Source organism: Pelophylax lessonae (genome assembly GCF_965119305.1).
Source record: "Pelophylax lessonae genome assembly, chromosome: 7".
Lineage (NCBI taxonomy): Eukaryota > Metazoa > Chordata > Amphibia > Anura > Ranidae > Pelophylax > Pelophylax lessonae.
The window spans coordinates 273,763,557-273,780,841 of record NC_138774.1 but is presented as its reverse complement, the minus strand read 5'-3'; the positions used below and the strand labels follow the sequence as shown (position 1 = coordinate 273,780,841).

Sequence of the window (17,285 nt, the reverse complement as noted above, 5' to 3'; positions counted from 1 at the left end):
CCATGCAAAGCAACGTGAATGGATGAATCTCCCCTTCCCCGACTATTGTATTCTGGACAACTGGTTCTGGTCAGAATACCCAAACAGTTCCTGCATCTCAACCAACAATTTCCCACCTGGCTCTTTCCACAAAAGTCAACTGAACAACTGACATTTGTTGAGCCGATTGGTGCCAACAAAGAAACCCATGAGTTACATTTAGGCTAATTTAGAATGAGTCATCTGAAATTTGAGTCGTGTATGTCAGTCTTTAGGAACACAATGGATAATTGGACTTATTTGTACTCATTATTACACAAATATTTTACAGAATCAAATTTTTGCACGTTGTTTATTTTCTTGTGCATATAGATGTTGTATGGTTTTACATTTTGGAACATTGTATGACTTTTTAGAACTTGATTTTTTTGAAGTGTAAACATAATACAAATAAAGTTAAATAGGGTCGGTGCAAAATTCACTATGGTGGGAATGCGGCATACTCCCTGGAATCCGACCTTTCCCTGTCAGTATCCCTGTGTAAAGTATTCCTTGACAGTATCCCAAGGATTATTTTTTTTTCTTAGTTATATATATATATATATATATATTTTAGGTAAGCAATAGCAGAAATAGAAAGGAGCAAACCGGTTTCTATTCAGAGTGGTCCACCCAAAAACAGAAGGATGTGATGACTGGTGTTCAGCAATTACAAAAAAAAGTTCCTTAAGCCTAGTACACATGGGCCGAATGTTGGGTGACATTCCACCCGTATGAATAGCAGCATGTCCGACAGAACATTCGGCCAGCCTCTGTCGGACATGAATTCAGGAACACCAGCGTCTGACGGACTCCCGATCAGCACTCCTAGCCAAATGCTAAGAGCGCTGACCAAAGTGTTCTGGCGGTGGGGCCGTCCCCCTATCAGAACACAATAGGTCAGTGGGGGAGATCCCTGTACTAACAGATTGTTAGTACAACGGCTCCGACCTTAGTGGTCAGGTTTTATTTGTTCAGAAAAAAAAAAAAACAAATGGGGTGTACTAGGCTTTACTATGGTCAACAGACTGAAAAAAAAAAAAAAAAAAACACACACAGATGGCAGAACACCACCCAGGACATTGTATTCTGACAGTGGGACCCAGAGTTTTCAGAATACACTGACCAGGGACTGCAACCACTGATGGAAAAAAGTTTTCCCAACATGTCCATTCTACAGAGGTCAATCTAACATTAGACTTCTGTCAAACAGGACGGCCACACACTGATCAAAATTTGGCCATTCTAATTTTAGTCCGCCTATGGCTAGCTTTAGGCTTCAGTTGCTGATTGGTTTACAGATACAGTATCTCGCAAAAGTAAGTACACCCTCACATTTTTGTAAATATTTTATTCTATCTTTTCATGTGACAACACTGAAGAAATGACACTTTGCTACAATGTAAAGTAGTGAGTGTACAGCTTGTATAACAGTATAACATTTTCCGTCCCCTCAAAATAACTCAACACACAGCCATTAATGTCTAAACCACTGGTAACAAAAGTGAGTACACCCCTAAGTGAAAATTTCCAAATTGGGCCCAAATAGCCATTTTCCCTCCCCGGTGTCATGTGACTCGTAACGTGTTACAAGGTCTCAGGTGTGAATGGGGAGCAGGTGTGTTAAATTTGGTTTTATCGTTCTCACTCTCTCATACTGGTCACTGGAAGTTCAACATGGCACCTCATGGCAAAGGGCTCTCTGAGGATCTGAAAAAGAATTGCTGTACAGAAAGAGGGCCTAGGCTATAAGAAGATTGCTAAGACCCTGAAACTGAGCTGCAGCATGGTGGCCAAGACCATACAGCGGTTTAACAGGACAGGTTCCACTCAGAACAGGCCTCGCCATGGTCCACCAAAGAAGTTGAATGCAAGTGCTCAGCGTCATATCCAGAGGATGTGTCTGGGAAATAGACGTACGAGTGCTGCCAGCATTGCTGCAGATGTTGAAGGGGTGGGGGGTCAGCCTGTAAGTGCTCAGACCATACGCCGCACATTACATCAAATTGGTCTGCATGGCTGTCGTCCCAGAAGGAAGCCTCTTCTAAAGATGATGCACAAGAAAGCCCCAAAACAGTTTGCTGAAGACAAGCAGTCTAAGGACATGGATTACTGGAACCATGTCCTGTGGTCTGATGAGACCAAGATAAACTTATTTGGTTCAGATGGTGCCGAGCGTGTGTGGCGGCAACCAGGTGAGGAGTACAAAGACAAGTGTGTTTTGCCTACAGTCAAGCATGGTGGTAGGAGCAACATGGTCTGGGGCTGCATGAGTGCAGCCAGCATTGGTGAGCTACAGTTCATTGAGGGAACCATGAATGCCAACATCTACTGTGACATACTGAAGCAGAGCATGAGCCCCTCCCTGGGCGGCAGGGCAGTATTCCAACATAATACAACCCCAAATACACCTCCAAGATGATCACTGCCTTGCTAAAGAAGCTGAGGATAAAGGTGATGGACCGGCCAAGCATGTCTCCAGACCTAAACCCTATTGAGCATCTGTGGGGCATCCTCAAAATGGGAGGTGGAGAAGCGCAAGGTCTCTAACATTTGCAAACCCTGTGATGTCGTCATGGAGGAGTGGAAGAGGACACCAGTGGTAGGTAACCTGTGAAGCTCTGGTAAACTCCATGCCCAAGAGTAACCCTCTTGGGCATGGAGTTCACCAGAGCTTCACAGGTTACCTATCACTGGTGTCCTCTTCCACTCCTCCATGACATCACAGGGTTTGCAAATGTTAGAGACCTTGCGCTTCTCCACCTCCCATTTTGAGGATGCCCCACAGATGCTCAATGCAGTGCTGTAAAATAATGGTGGCCACACAAAATATTGACACTTTGGCCCCAATTTGGATCTTTTCACTTAGGAGTGTACTCACTTTTGTTGCCTGCGGTTTAGACATTAATGGCTGTGTGTTGAGTTATTGAGGGGACAGCAAATGTACACTGTTATACAAGCTGTACACTCACTACTTTACATTGTAGTAAAGTGTCATTTCTTCAGTGTTGTCATTCTGGTCTCCAGTTTGCTCGAATGTGAATTATAGTGTCTGAAATTAGAAATTACACCTGAACTGGACTGAAAACACATAGGACTTTTTTAAAATCGCACTGCAGCCGGCCTGCACATATGTGAACAGGCTGTAAAAACTCACTGAAACGCACACGAAAACGGATGTGAAACCGATGTCTCTGCAAGTGAAACCTGTGTGGTTTTCCCATCAGTTGTCATGCATGTATGGTGTGAACTGGCCCTAAAAAAAGTTCCATAGGACACTAAAAATAGAAATCGGTATCGATGAATACTTGAGGAAAAGTATCGGTACCCGTACTCAGTCTTAAAAAACTGGTATCGGTGCATCTCTAGTATTTACAGTCTGAGAGGTGAACATAGCAACTGTTTTCTTTATAACCACCAGTGTGTGTATTTCTAGCAGAACCAAGCAGGCCACATAGAAAGTGCTCTTGGGCCACACGCTGAAATGAAATCAGTAGAGGCAACAGCTTGTGTTTAATGATGTAGTAGATAGCACAGCTTCTAAAGGGTCGTCAGGTTGTGACCCAGCACCTTTTAGGGCCCTTTCACACAGATACAATTTTCCTGCATTTTTACCTTGCAAGAAAAACACAAGAAAAAGGTTTCCCTTTAAACCCTATGGGACTATTCACACCACTGTGTAACAGGTGCAGTGCATTTTGAAAAGTAGTGCATGCTGCATCTTAACCGCACCAAAAATGCAGCCTCCCATTGAAATGAATGGAAATTGTGGTAAAAATGCAACACAATGTGCAGTTTTTGGTGCATTTTTGAGTCACGTTCAATTTTCACAGGTGCATGCAACACAAAAAAGCCCCAGAAACGCAAAGGAAACAGCAAAATTGCGGTAAAAACACATATGCATTTTTACTACAGAGGGGTCTACTGAAGGGATCTTAGTATTTAAACCAGCTTCTGGTCAGCCAGAAATTGATTAAAGTGAAACTTTAGTCAGAAAATTCAGTCCTGCTAGATGACTTAAGGCTGGCCTCTTTTGCAGGTATAGTTATGTAAATCATTAAAAATAAGTGCCTCTACTGTTTAAAATTCAGTGATCCACTGTCTCACCCTGCTCTGCACATGCTCAATTGCTCTCTAATTTTAGGCACTGGGCCAAATTTGTAGAGACGGATCTGCTGACAGCCTAAAGATTTACTGCTGCTCAGGGGCTCTGGGCTTCAGCAGGCTCCAGCGAAAGGAAACAGGAGCAATGCTGGAGGCAATTTACAGCACACCCTAATTTCGGTAGCATGAATATTAATGTGGAATGTATGTTCCTTGCTAAAGAAAATTATTTTTAGCAAGTTATGGGTAAATTTCCACTTTAAAGCGGAGTTCCACCCAAATGTGGAACTTCTGCTCATTTGCTTCCTCCCCCCCCCCCCTCCGTGCCACATTTGGCCCCTTTCGGGGGGGAACGGGTACCTGTTTTTGACCCTTCCCCACTTCCGGGAACGTCGCCGCGGGAAAGTGAGGACCCCTCCTCCTACCCTCCGCCGCCGAGCCAATCCGAATGTGCAGCGCACATGCGCAGTAGGGACCCGCCCGTAAAGCCGCAAGGCTTCACTACCGGGTTCCCCGACCAGCAATGGCGGCGAGAGCACCCGACAGCCGATGAAAACATCGGCTGCGGTGCTGACATCGCTGGACTCCAGGACAGGTAAGTGTCCTAATATTAAAAGTCAGCAGCTACAGTATGTGTACAGTATGTGTAGCTGCTGACTTTTAATTTTTGGAGGGGGAGCGTAACTCCGCTTTAAGAGAATGCAGATGGGAATGCAAAATTCACTTGAACCAGGTCAAATGCAGATCAGAAAAAGATCAACTGCAGGTCGAATTCGCCTGTCAATTAATTCTTAATGATCTCAGAAGCATCTCAAACTCATGTAAAACTTTTGCCATCTACCCAAGCCCAGAGATCGTCATAACAGGCTTTTAGCCACACACTGTCGCACATGTTTATATGGTAAATGCATCGTGGGGTGAAGTGACCATTCTCATTTCTCTATAGATAACGAAGCAACTGCAGATTTTTCAGCAGAAATCATTAATAATCAACTGCTCCTTATTGGTTTCCCAATAACCCCCTTCAACTCCTGCAAGGCAGGCCTAACCATGGCATTATATGGCAAGTATAACAGAAAAAATAAAGGTTTAGAGGCTTTTCCATACAAGCATCCCATTTATTTCATGCTTACCGATTGAAGACTTTGAAGACAATGGCGAGCTGATCGTCCCCCTGGAGAACACCGATTTTACACAAACAGAACAGGAAGGCGGCAAACGCAGCTTCATGTCCTACAAAGAAAACAAAACGGCTGTGATCCAAGCTGATCTTCACATGGACCCATTCGTGGTAAAATACGTCTTATTACACACAGGCTTATTCAGCTAGATCTAATTCACATGAGCAGCCATTTTTTTCTTGCATGTCTGTTCTGCAGCATACTCATTCTTCTTGACTTGTTATGATATGAATGAAGACCATGATTACCACATTTATAAAATACATCTTTAACAAAAAAAAAAGACCCTAAATAATCAATAATGCAAAGGACGCCCGCCCATGTAACTACAGCCGGCATCTTGCATTCTTTTATGCCGAAGATAGTTCCCAGCATCTGTTCCCCGTTTAGAGAGAAGAGATCCGCAGAGCTGAGGAGCTTGTGTGAACAAACCTTAAGCAGAACAAAAAAGCATTCTATTCATTATATTTCTATTCATTGATATAGCTTCAGCATTTTACACACTCAGTCCTTGTCACCAAAGGAGCTTACAATTCAATGTCCCCACCACAGTCATAAAGACACACCTAGAAAATAAACCAAGTCTGACAAGGGAAAAACCTTTGCAGACGAAGAAAAGTGGGATTTTAATGTGCCAAAAAATCTCAGAAAAAGAACAATTTATAAAAAATATATATCAATTTTATTGAAAACAAAGTAATAAAAACAGCACATGAACATACAGCATATACAGGGTGTATCACATAACAAAACACATCCTACAGTGCGGTTGATCGACGCATTTTGCCCATCATCTGGGCTTCCTCAGAATCCAGATATGTGATAAATGGTCCAAGAAATATATATATATATATATATATATACACCCTTTAAAAAAAAAAAAAAAACTTTATATGGTCTATGTTCATGTGATGTTTTTATTACTTTGTTTTCAATAAAATTGATATATATTTTTTATAAATTGTTCTTTTTCTGAGATTTTTTTGGCAGATTAAAATCCTCGCTTTCCTCATCTGCAAAGGTTTTTCCCTTGTCAGACTTGGTTTATTTTATTTTTTTTTTTAATTAATGCTGCATTCACACTTGAGCGTAGCGTTTTACCGCGTTTTTACCACGATTTTCAGGCGTTTTTGGAGGCAGGCATTGACATTATCAAAAACGCTGGTAATCAGCCCAAAAAGAAGCTCATGTACTTTTTTCAGCTACAGGCGTTTTGCAAAACGCTCAGATGTGAACAGGGGCCATTTAAATGAATGGGGTTTTACTTGTTGGGCATTTGTAACGTTTTTTTTTTGAGCGTTTTTGCAGCTGAAAAACACTCAAAAACGCCCAGGTGTGAATGGAGCCTTAACGTTTTTTTTTCCCACAAAAAAGAAAAACAAGTACAATTTTCCAGCACATAAACAGATGCATAGTTCAGTACAAGCAGTTAACATGTATCATATATGGACGGTTTTGGGAGACCCTGACAAATTACAAAAAGGAGTATTGGTATACAGCTACACCTAGGTTTTTTGGGGAGTACCAACATACCACGTACTTGGATACATATGCGTCAAACAGAAGCATGCTCTAGAAGACTTGGTTTATTTTTAGATGTATTTGTCTTTTAGGGGATTGTGCCGACATCTTGTTGATAGATATTAACTCTCCACCCAATTTCTATTCATAAAGACACACATATTACGACCATTTTTAAATGGAAGCTGCCTTTTATGTTTGGGGTGTGGGAGATCTCACACAGAGATGTGGACTGATGGAAACGGAGCCTTTGATCGCAGCGCTGCCAGGCACGCATGCCATCATACTGCTCACTAATAAGAGTTTCAGATCACTGGAAGATGAAGTCTGATTTAGCTGGCCATACACTGGTAGATTTTTGTATGAATGTTCGTATAAAGAATCTCGTCAATACATTCGAAAATGCCAACAGAAAATTGACAAAAGGTTGTTTGTACAAAATTTCATTTGCTTTTAAAATTAAACTTTAGAATGAATGGAATTTTTCCAAACGAAAACATACAAAATTTGTTTGAAATGTTCTATCCTGATCCTTAGAATTTTTTTTGGTTAAAAACGATCATCGATTTGACCCCACTGAGGATTGGAAAATAAAATGAAATTCTACTAGCATATGGTCAGCTTTACTGAAAGGTATGTCATCACTGCTTTTAGAAAAACCTAACTGAGCCAGTCATGTGGGTTCCAAAGTATCTACAAACAGAAATTATTTTGCTAAATATCCCATTTCACTGTCCATGGCAGCTGAGGGGGCTATATCTTCAGAGAACGCTGATCATTTATTTACCATCTGCAGGATTCAAAGCTCAGCAGAACTACAAGTCACACTGTGTCCTTGTCAGCCTCCATGGTTTGAGGATCGCAGACTGCCCGGCAGCGTAGCGGCTAATTTAATCTGTGGCAGCTTCATTATCATTCTAGTGGCATGCAACGCTCTCTGCCAGGGTGTATGTAAAACAGATGACTGCAGTATGGCTGCAATATACCCAGAATTCAACGCATAGACCCTGTCATCTACCACCTTTCCTGCCTACCCAGCTTCCTTCCCATCACTGCTCCCACCCAGACTTCCCATTCCTGTACCTCAAATAGCCTCCAATGCCAGTTTAACTCCTTCTGCAAAAGCTTTCTCGTAATGCCAAGTGTCATAAAAACATGCAAATACAAGCAGATTGCTCCTTTGTCCTATAATGGCTAAGCACTTTAGAATTTGATCTGTGATGTTGTGGGGGGTTTTCTCTCGGTAATATTGCTTCCCAGTGAGTTTAGTCCACTCTAGAAGTGCTGTTTAGGGGCTTGCTGGCCCACTATTAATTTTAAAAATGGAAAAAGTTCACACAGAAAATCAGTTTCCCACACAGGGGTTTCCACCATAAACACAAACATAAATGATGTTCAGCCTCCTGGCTCTCTCTGGCATTGCCGTTGCTCAGGCCTTTTGCCTTGGTCCTCTAGACCAGTGTTTCTTAATTTTTTTTTCAGTCAAGACACCCTTCAAAATGATGGAAAATCTTGAGGCACCCTCCAAAATTATGGGCAGCCTCAAGGCACCCTCCAAAATTATGGGCAGCCTCAAGGCACCCTCCAAAATTATGGGCAGCCTCAAGGCACCCTCCAAAATTATGGGCAGCCTCAAGGCACCCTTCAAAATTATGGGCAGCCTCAAGGCACCCTTCAAAATTATGGGCAGCCTCAAGGCAACCTACAAAATTATGGGCAGCCTCAAGGCACCCTCCAAAATTATGGGCAGCTTTAAGGCACCCTCCAAAATTATGGGCAGCCTCAAGGCACCCTCCAAAATTATGGGCAGCCTCAAGGCACCCTCCAAAATTATGGGCAGTGTCAAGGCACCCTCTAAAATTATGGACAGTCTTGAGGCACCCCATCCTAAAATGTAAAAACGATTCCAATTTTTTTTACATAATGCAGCAACATCCAAGCACGTTGGAGACCCAGCGCTACAGGTGCAAACCGGTACTGATTATTATTCCAAGGTTTTTTTCTTCTTCCTCAGTTTTTCTTCATCACTTAGCTAATGTGACCCCAAAGCTGATGGGGAGAGGCAGGGTAGGGTCATGCAGGTGACCGACATCCTCTTTAACAACTGACAAGGTCATTGCCCGGCAGCTAGAAGGTTGTAATGCTGCACAATGAAAACCTGTGGCTTTGTGTAAATAAAAGGCAGGTTTCATCCATAAATTGCCTTGTATTCAATTTAAGGGCAATTTTTAGGCATTTTGCCAAGGCACCCCTAAAGAAACTTAAAGGCACCCTGGTTGAAAAAGGCTGCTCTAGACCATCTAACATAGCAGCTCAGTGCTCCAGTACATACTCCTGTCCCTTGGTTCTTCTCCAGCTCCTTGCTGGTCTGTCACCCACTGCACCTGCACTGTGCAGACATACACGCTTTGGCTGCCCTGTGCAGCCTCTCTGACTCCTGGGGAGGGATAGATGTCCTCCTGACCCCTATGCAGAGAGCTCCTGTCTCTCAGGTGGAGTCCCATACTATTGTCAAGTCCTAGATTATAAGGGAAGGGAATAACTGCACACCCAGCCTGGTGGTTTCTGGCAAGACCCAGATATAGGACTTGAGACTCCTTCCTTCCCCCAAAGAAGTTTGAAATCTCCGAGTTCCAGACCCTGATTCGGGAATTACAAAACCTGGAGAAAGATGAAAAACCACCTGACATTCTGGAGATCCTGTGCCATTTTCTCCTATGTTTTCACAGTGGCAGGCAGCGATGGGCTCGGGCTTGTTCAGATCGAGCTCGCCAGGAAGCCGGCACTGCAAACAGCCAAATCATAGGCAGCGTGTGTATGTGCCAGTCAGGACATGCCTCACTGCCTATGATTGGCGGTGAGCAGTAAGGGGTTCCTGGTGGGCTCGATCCGAACACGCCCGAGCCCATCACTAGTGGCATAGTCCCAGCACTGCCACAGATCATATACAGTGCCTTGCAAAAGTATTCGGCCCCCTTGAACTTTGCGACCTTTTGCCACATTTCAGGCTTCAAACATAAATATATAAAACTGTAGTTTTTAGTGAAGAATCAACAACTTGTGGGACACAATCATGAAGTGGAACAAAATTTATTGGATATTTCAAACTTTGTTAACAAATGACAAACTGAAAAATTGGGCGTGCAAAATTATTCAGCCCCTTTACTTTCAGTGCAGCAAACTCTCTCCAGAAGTTCAGTGAGAATCTCTGAATGATCCAATGTTGACCTAAATGACTAATGATGATAAATAGAATCCACCTGTGTGTAATCAAGTCTCCGTATAAATGCACCTGCACTGTGATAGTCTCAGAGGTCCGTTTAAAGCGCAAAGAGCATCATGAAGAACAAGGAACACACCAGGCAGGTCCGAGATTCTGTTGTGGAGAAGTTTAAAGCCGGATTTGGATACAAAAAGATTTCCCAAGCTTTAAAAATCCCAAGGAGCACTGTGCAAGCAATAATATTGAAATGGAAGGAGTATCAGACCACTGCAAATCTACGAAGACCCGGCCGTCCCTCTAAACTTTCAGCTCACACAAGGAGAAGACTGATCAGAGATGCAGCCAAGAGGCCCATGATCACTCTGGATGAACTGCAGAGATCTACAGCTGAGGTGGGAGACTCTGTCCGTAGGACAACAATCAGTCGTATACTGCACAAATCTGGCCTTTATGGAAGAGTGGCAAGAAGAAAGCCATTTCTTAAAATATCCATAAAAAGTGTTGTTTAAAGTTTGCCACAAGACACCTGGGAGACACACCAAACATGTGGAAGAAGGTGCTCTGGTCAGATGAAACCAAAATCGAACTTTTTGGCAACAATGCAAAACATTATGTTTGGCATAAAAGCAACACAGCTCATCACCCTGAACACACCATCCCTACTGTCAAACATGGTGGTGGCAGCATCATGGTTTGAACCCGCATTTTCTTCAGCAGGGACAGGGAAGATGGTTAAAATTGATGGGAAGATGGATGGAGCCAAATACAGGACCATTCTGGAAGAAAAACCTGATGGAGTCTGCAAAAGACCTGAGACTGGGATGGAGATTTGTCTTCCAACAAGACAATGATCCAAAACAAAGCAAAATCTACAATGGAATGGTTCACAAACATATCCAGGTGTTAGAATGGCCAAGTCAAAGTCCAAACCTGAATCCAATTGAGAATCTGTGGAAAGAACTGAAAACTGCTGTTCACAAATGCTCTCCATCCAACCTCACTGAGCTCGAGCTGTCTTGCAAGGAGGAATGGACAAAAAATTTCAGTCTATCGATGTGCAAAACTGATAGAGACATACCCCAAGCGACTTACAGCTGTAATCGCAGCAAAAGGTGGCGCTACAAAGTATTAACTTAAGGGGGCAGAATAATTTTGCACGCCCAGTTTTTCAGTTTTCTATTTGTTAAAAAAAGTTTGAAATAGCCAATACATTTCGTTCCACTTCATGATTGTGTTCCAATTGTTGTTGATTCTTCACAAAAAATTACAGTTTGATATCTTTATGTTTGAAGCCTGAAATGTGGCAAAAGGTTGCAAAGTTCAAGGGGGCCGAATACTTTCGCAAGGCACTGTAACCTTCCCGAGATTTACTGACATATATGTAGTGTCATGGCCTACATAATCCAATATAAACTGAATGGGTGGTTTAGGTGGGCTTTCTTGATAGAGCTAAAGCTGGCTACACAAGTTATAGAGTATAACACTATTGTTATACAAGTGTATTTTCCTCTATATTTACAGAGAACTATGCATGTTATAACCAGGCTCTATACTACCTAGTTACTGTCTAATCATATTGTAATGTGCATGAAGAACTTTAAAGTGACCCTGTCCTTCAAATCCATGTGAAAGCAAAAGACATCTAATACCTCTTGTGGTGCCTGCACCACCGATCTCTACTGTAGTCAAGAGAAAGTGAGAATAATAGAGGCTGCAGAATCCAACACTTCCAGGAGCTGTCTGGTCTGATCTGTGTCTTGAAGGGATGAGGAACCACAAAGGGGGGAGGAGGAATCTGTCATCTGTATAAGTGCTAATTTCTGCAGCTTCCTCAACTGGTGCTTTCTCGTAACTACAACAGAGGTTGGTGGTCCCAGCACCAGGAAAGGTGTTAAGATATCTGCTTTCCAGGAGGCTCTTTTGTTTCCATGTGGACTTTAGCAAGCCTGTTAAGGGACTTGTACATATTTTTTAGTTAAACTGCAAGATGTGTATGCAGCTTATAAATTTGCAAGGATTTTTAATTAAGTGCTTTGTGCAACCGTCAGAAGCCACCAAAAAAAGCTGACAACAGATGGATCAAAACTCGGCCAGTTCAGCAGAGACTGCTGAATTTCGATCCATCTATGGCCATTTCTGTTCAACAGAAGTCAATCTAATTATCAACTTTTGTTCAACGGAATGTTGTATGATTTTTCTTGATCAGCAGACTGCAGCACTGATCAGTGTATTCTGACAGTAGTAGCACAGCGGGGAGGATTCCTCCATAAACCTTGCTTGTTAGATTAGTGAATGCACTTGTTATTTTTTTTCTTAATTTCGATCAATCCACTGGCTGATTAGAAAAAGAACATTCTATCTATGGCCAGCTTTACAAATGTGCACAATTTTTATGCACATATACTTCTCAATTACAGTGCACGTGGAAAGTATTCACAGCACGTCACTTTTTCCACATTTTGTTATGTTACAGCCTTATTCCAAAATTGATTAAATTCAATATTTTCCCAAAAATTTTACAAACAATTCCCGATAATGAAAATGTGAAAGATGTTTGTTTGAAATCTTTGCAAATTTAAAAAATAAAATAAAAAAAATCCTATGTACATAAGTATCACAGCCTTCGCTTGATACTTTGTTGAAGCACCTTTGGCACCAATTACAGCCTCAAGTCTTTTTGGTTATGATGCTACAAGCTTGGCACACCTATTTTTGGGGAGTTTCTCCCATTCTTCTTTGCAGGACCTCTCAAGCTCCATCAGGTTGGATGGGGAGCGTCAGTGTACAGCCATTTTCAGATCTCTTCAGAAATGTTCAAATCAGGTTCAAGTCTGGGCTCTGGCTGGGCCACTCAAGGACATTCACAGAATTGTCCCGTAGCCACTCCTTTGTTATCTTGGCTGTGTGCTTAGGGTCGTTGTTCTGTTGGAAGATGAACCTTCTCCCCAGTCTACGGTCCAGAGCAGGTTTTCATTATGGATGTCTCTGTACACTGCTGCATTCACTTTACCTCGATCCTGACTAGTCTCCCAGTTGCTGCCACTGAAAAACCTCCCCACCTGCCACCACCATGCTTTACTGTAGGGATGGTATTGGCCAGGTGATGAGCGGTGCCTGGTTTCCTCCAGACATGACGCTTGCCATTCAGGTCAAAGGATTCAATAGTTGTTTCATCAGACCAGAGAATTATGTTTCTCATGGTTTGAGAGTCGTTCAGGTGCTTTTGGAAAACTCCAGGTGGGCTGTCATGTGCCTTTTACAGGGGAGTGGCTTCAGTCTGACCACTCTACCATACAGGACTGATTGGTGGAGTACTGCAGAGAGGGTTCTTCTTCTGGAAGTTTCTTCTCTTGCCACAGAGAAACACTGGAGATCTGTCTGAGTGATTATAAGGTTCTTGGTCACGTTCCTTACTAAGGCCCTTATCTCTTAAATGCTCAGTTTGGCCAGATGGCCCGCTCTAGAAGGAGTCTTGGTGGTTCCAGACTTCTTCATTTACCGATGATGGAGGCCACTGTGCTCATTGGGACCTTCAATGCTGCAGAAATTTTTCTGTACCCTTCCCCAGATCTGTGCCTCGATACAATCCTCACTCAGAGTAACTGGTAACTGTGGGACCTTATATAGACAGGCGTGAGCCTTTCCAAATCATGTCCAATCAACTGAATTTACCACAGGTGGACCCCAATCAAGCTGCAGAAACATTTCAAGGATGATCAGTGGAAACAGGATGCACCTGAGCTCAATTTTGAGTGTCATGGCAAAGGCTGTAAATACTTCTGTACATGGGATTTTTTTTCCTTTTTGATTTTTAATAAATTTGCAAAGATTTCAAACAAACTTCTTTCACATTATCATTATGGGGTATTGTTTGTAGACTTTTGAAAAAATTATTAATTTAATCCGTTTTGGAATAAGGCTGTAACATAACAAAATGTGGAAAAAGTGAAGCTCTGTGAATACTTTCTGGATGCACGGTGTGACATTTCCAGTACCTGGAAGTGCTGTTACAATATCATCTGGGACTGTTGCATGAATATTGTGTAAATAAATTGAACAGCAATTTGCTGTACTATCAGATCTGAATGCAAACTGCAACCATCTAAAGCAAATATCAGCCACAGAGCCAAGTCAAACTAAAGATTTTATCACTGGTAACAAATCCCCAGCATGAGAATCTCTGAGACTGAACTTACCTTTACCCAACACAGTGAGGCAATGCTCCGCTGCTGCTCCCTCTCCAGCACTTGAAATTCTACAGAATTTTATCTGGCAAAGGAGCCACTTCCATTGCATTGAAAGTTGCATTTCGGGGGGCAAGCTGCCACTAGCCAATACAGCATGGCCATTAGTTTATCTGCCTTTTGGCTAAGATCAAGTGTAGTATCTGTTCTTATCAGTGAGCCAGTGGGGGCGCTGTGCTGTCATCGGACCTGACCAAGGTTGGGTGGCGGCAATGCAAACCTGCTGGAGTGATGGGGGCCTGGAAGGTTAGTATCGGCAGGGACTGAAATCGGAGCGCCTGAGCGAAATTGGGGGCGGGGAGTAAGTCCTGTCAGAGAAAGCTGGAAGGGTCCATTACCTCCCAATTCGAATGGGCTACCTTGTCTGGCCAGGGGCCGGGAGGGCACAAGGTCCGCGGTGTCTGTGCCCCCTGGGAGTGGTTGCCCTAGGGGTGCTCTGGTTAACACTTGGGTGTGGGACCCCACTGTGTGAAAAGGCACATGGTCACAGTCACAAACGCTTTACTTATGCACTGCGCCTTTTAGGGCCTGGCCTTTTGGCTAAGTCCGGGGGCAATTTTTGCTTACAAGGCCTCGGGGCCTAGGCCACTGCACATTTGGCACGGCCACTTTTTTATTTCATTTTTATTTTTATGTGTGTTTTCACGGATTGTAGGGTGTGAGTCCTCAGGCTCACCCTGAAGTCTAGGGGGAGGATGTGTGGCCCTCAGGTTCCTTCCTCCCCTGCCTCTGGGGGGGGGGGGGGGGGGGGTCCCTCTTCGGGAGAGCCCCCTGACCTTGTATTCGGGGTTAGCTACGGCTAGCCTGAAGAACGGGGTCTGCCAGGCCTTCTGGCTAGGCAGACAATGGAAACCTTAATCCCTGTCAGGAGCCTTGCGCCCCGGAGGATCAGGGTAGAATTCCTACCCCTTTGGGGGGTGGACTAAAGCACACCCTTAAGTGCACTTTTTAGTGTGTGTGTGTGTTCACATGCACGTTTTTTGTTCACTTACGGGTTTTTTTCGTTGTAGGTTTTTGCACCACCGCGGACTTAAAAAAAAAAAAAAAAAAACATGGCCTTTAGTAAGGGCCCATTAAGACTATGAGTGGCCTTCATATCTATGCTGGGGTGCATTTTCAAAGTACAGTGGGTTGCCATTTAAATGACACCACCCCACTAATCTTCTTTCAGGAATTACTTTCCAGAGGGGTGTGAAATTCATTTGGGAAGTACAAGGAATTATTTGATAAAATAGGCCAAATATTACATCTTCCGTTGCCATTGTACCTATAACCAGCTCACTTTAAAGTCAAATCTAAGGGGCGTATTTATAAAAAAACAAAATTACAAGGATGTTCATTCATCGAAACTGCATGTAAATTTGTCCTGTGCGAATGGGTGAATGTCCCCTGGCTATATTCTGTGCAGTTTGAAGATGGAAAATACTGCATTATGGCCACTGCAGGGCTCTGACTATCATAAAAATAGGTATACCCCTCATTACCATCTAATGCCCATAATGCAATATTTTCCACATTCCACACATTCGAATTGTAGAGAAGACCATACACCTAGAACACATTTACATGCAAATTTGATTGATAAACAGCTATGCATTTTGTTTTAAATTGGCCCCATGTTCATTATTAGCTTCTTAACTGATTGCCGATGTACATATACGGCGGCTCTCCTGCACAGGATCACTTACCTAGTATGTGATCCTGCACTTTCAGCTCTGGGGAATGCATGTGCGCTGCCCGCGACTCACTACCGCTGTGAACATGAACATGGATTATTGCCTTCCCATAGTAAAAGCACTTCACACACAGTGAGAAAACACATAGTTAGGCACACAGTTAACCCTTTTATCGCCCCTGATGTTAACCCCTTCCCAGCCAGTGTCATTAGTACACGGACAGTGCATATTTTTAGTACTGATCACTGTATTTACTTCACTGGCCCCAAAAAGGGTCAGCTAGTGTCTGATTTGTCCACGGCAATATCGCAGTCCCACTATACTGTAGGTCACCGTTTGCCGTCAATGCTAGTAAAAAAATAAGAAATAAATAAAAATTCCATAAATATATCCCATACTTTATAGATGCTATACCCTTTGCCCAAACCAATCAATATACACTTATTGGGTTTTTTTTTAACCAAAAATATGTAGCAGAATACATGTTGGCCTAAATTTATGAAGAAATTCGATTTTTTACATTTTTTTATTGGATAGGTTTTATAGCAGAATTTATTTTTTTCTTCTAAATGGTTGCCATTTTTTTGTTTATAGCACAGAAAATAAAAACAGCAGAGGTGATCAAATACCACCAAAAGAAAGCTCTATTTGTGGGGGAAAAAAGGACATACCGTATATACTCGAGTATAAGCCGACTCGAGTATAAGCCGAGGCCCCTACTTTTACCACAAAAAGTTGGGAAAAATGATTGACTCGAGTATAAGCCTAGGGTGAGAATGCAGGGCGGCGGGCATGGTACAGGAGAATGCAGGGTACTGGCATGGTACAGGAGAATGCAGGGTGACTGGCATGGTACAAGAGAATGCAGGGTGACTGGCATGGTACAAGAGAATGCAGGGTGACTGGCATGGTACAAGAGAATGCAGGGTGACTGGCATGGTACAAGAGAATGCAGGGTGGCTGGCATGGTGCAGGAGAATGCAGGGTGGCTGGCATGGTACAGGAGAATGCAGGGTACTGGCATGGTGCAGGAAAATGCAGGGTACTGGCATGGTACAGGAGAATGCAGGGTACTGGCATGGTGCAGGAGAATGCAGGGTGACTGGCATGGTGCAGGAGAATGCAGGGTGGCTGGCACGGTGCAGGAGAATGCAGGGTGACTGGCATGGTACAAGAGAATGCAGGGTGACTGGCATGGTGCAGGAGAATGCAGGGTGGCTGGCATGGTGCAGGAGAATGCAGGGTGGCTGGCATGGTGCAGGAGAATGCAGGGTACTGGCATGGTGCAGGAAAATACAGGGTACTGGCATGGTGCAGG

The 17,285-nt window shown here is 43.2% G+C and overlaps 1 protein-coding gene across 1 annotated transcript in view; it reads right to left on the bottom strand.

The window, feature by feature from the left end:
• PTPA (protein phosphatase 2 phosphatase activator) overlaps nucleotides 1–17,285 on the bottom strand; it is a 206,325-nt gene that overhangs the window by 85,092 nt on the left and 103,948 nt on the right. Inside the window, exon 6 of the mRNA XM_082263098.1 lies at nucleotides 5,256–5,355. Coding sequence (XP_082119224.1) covers nucleotides 5,256–5,355 — 100 coding nt within the window. The remainder of the gene's footprint in view (nucleotides 1–5,255; nucleotides 5,356–17,285) is intronic.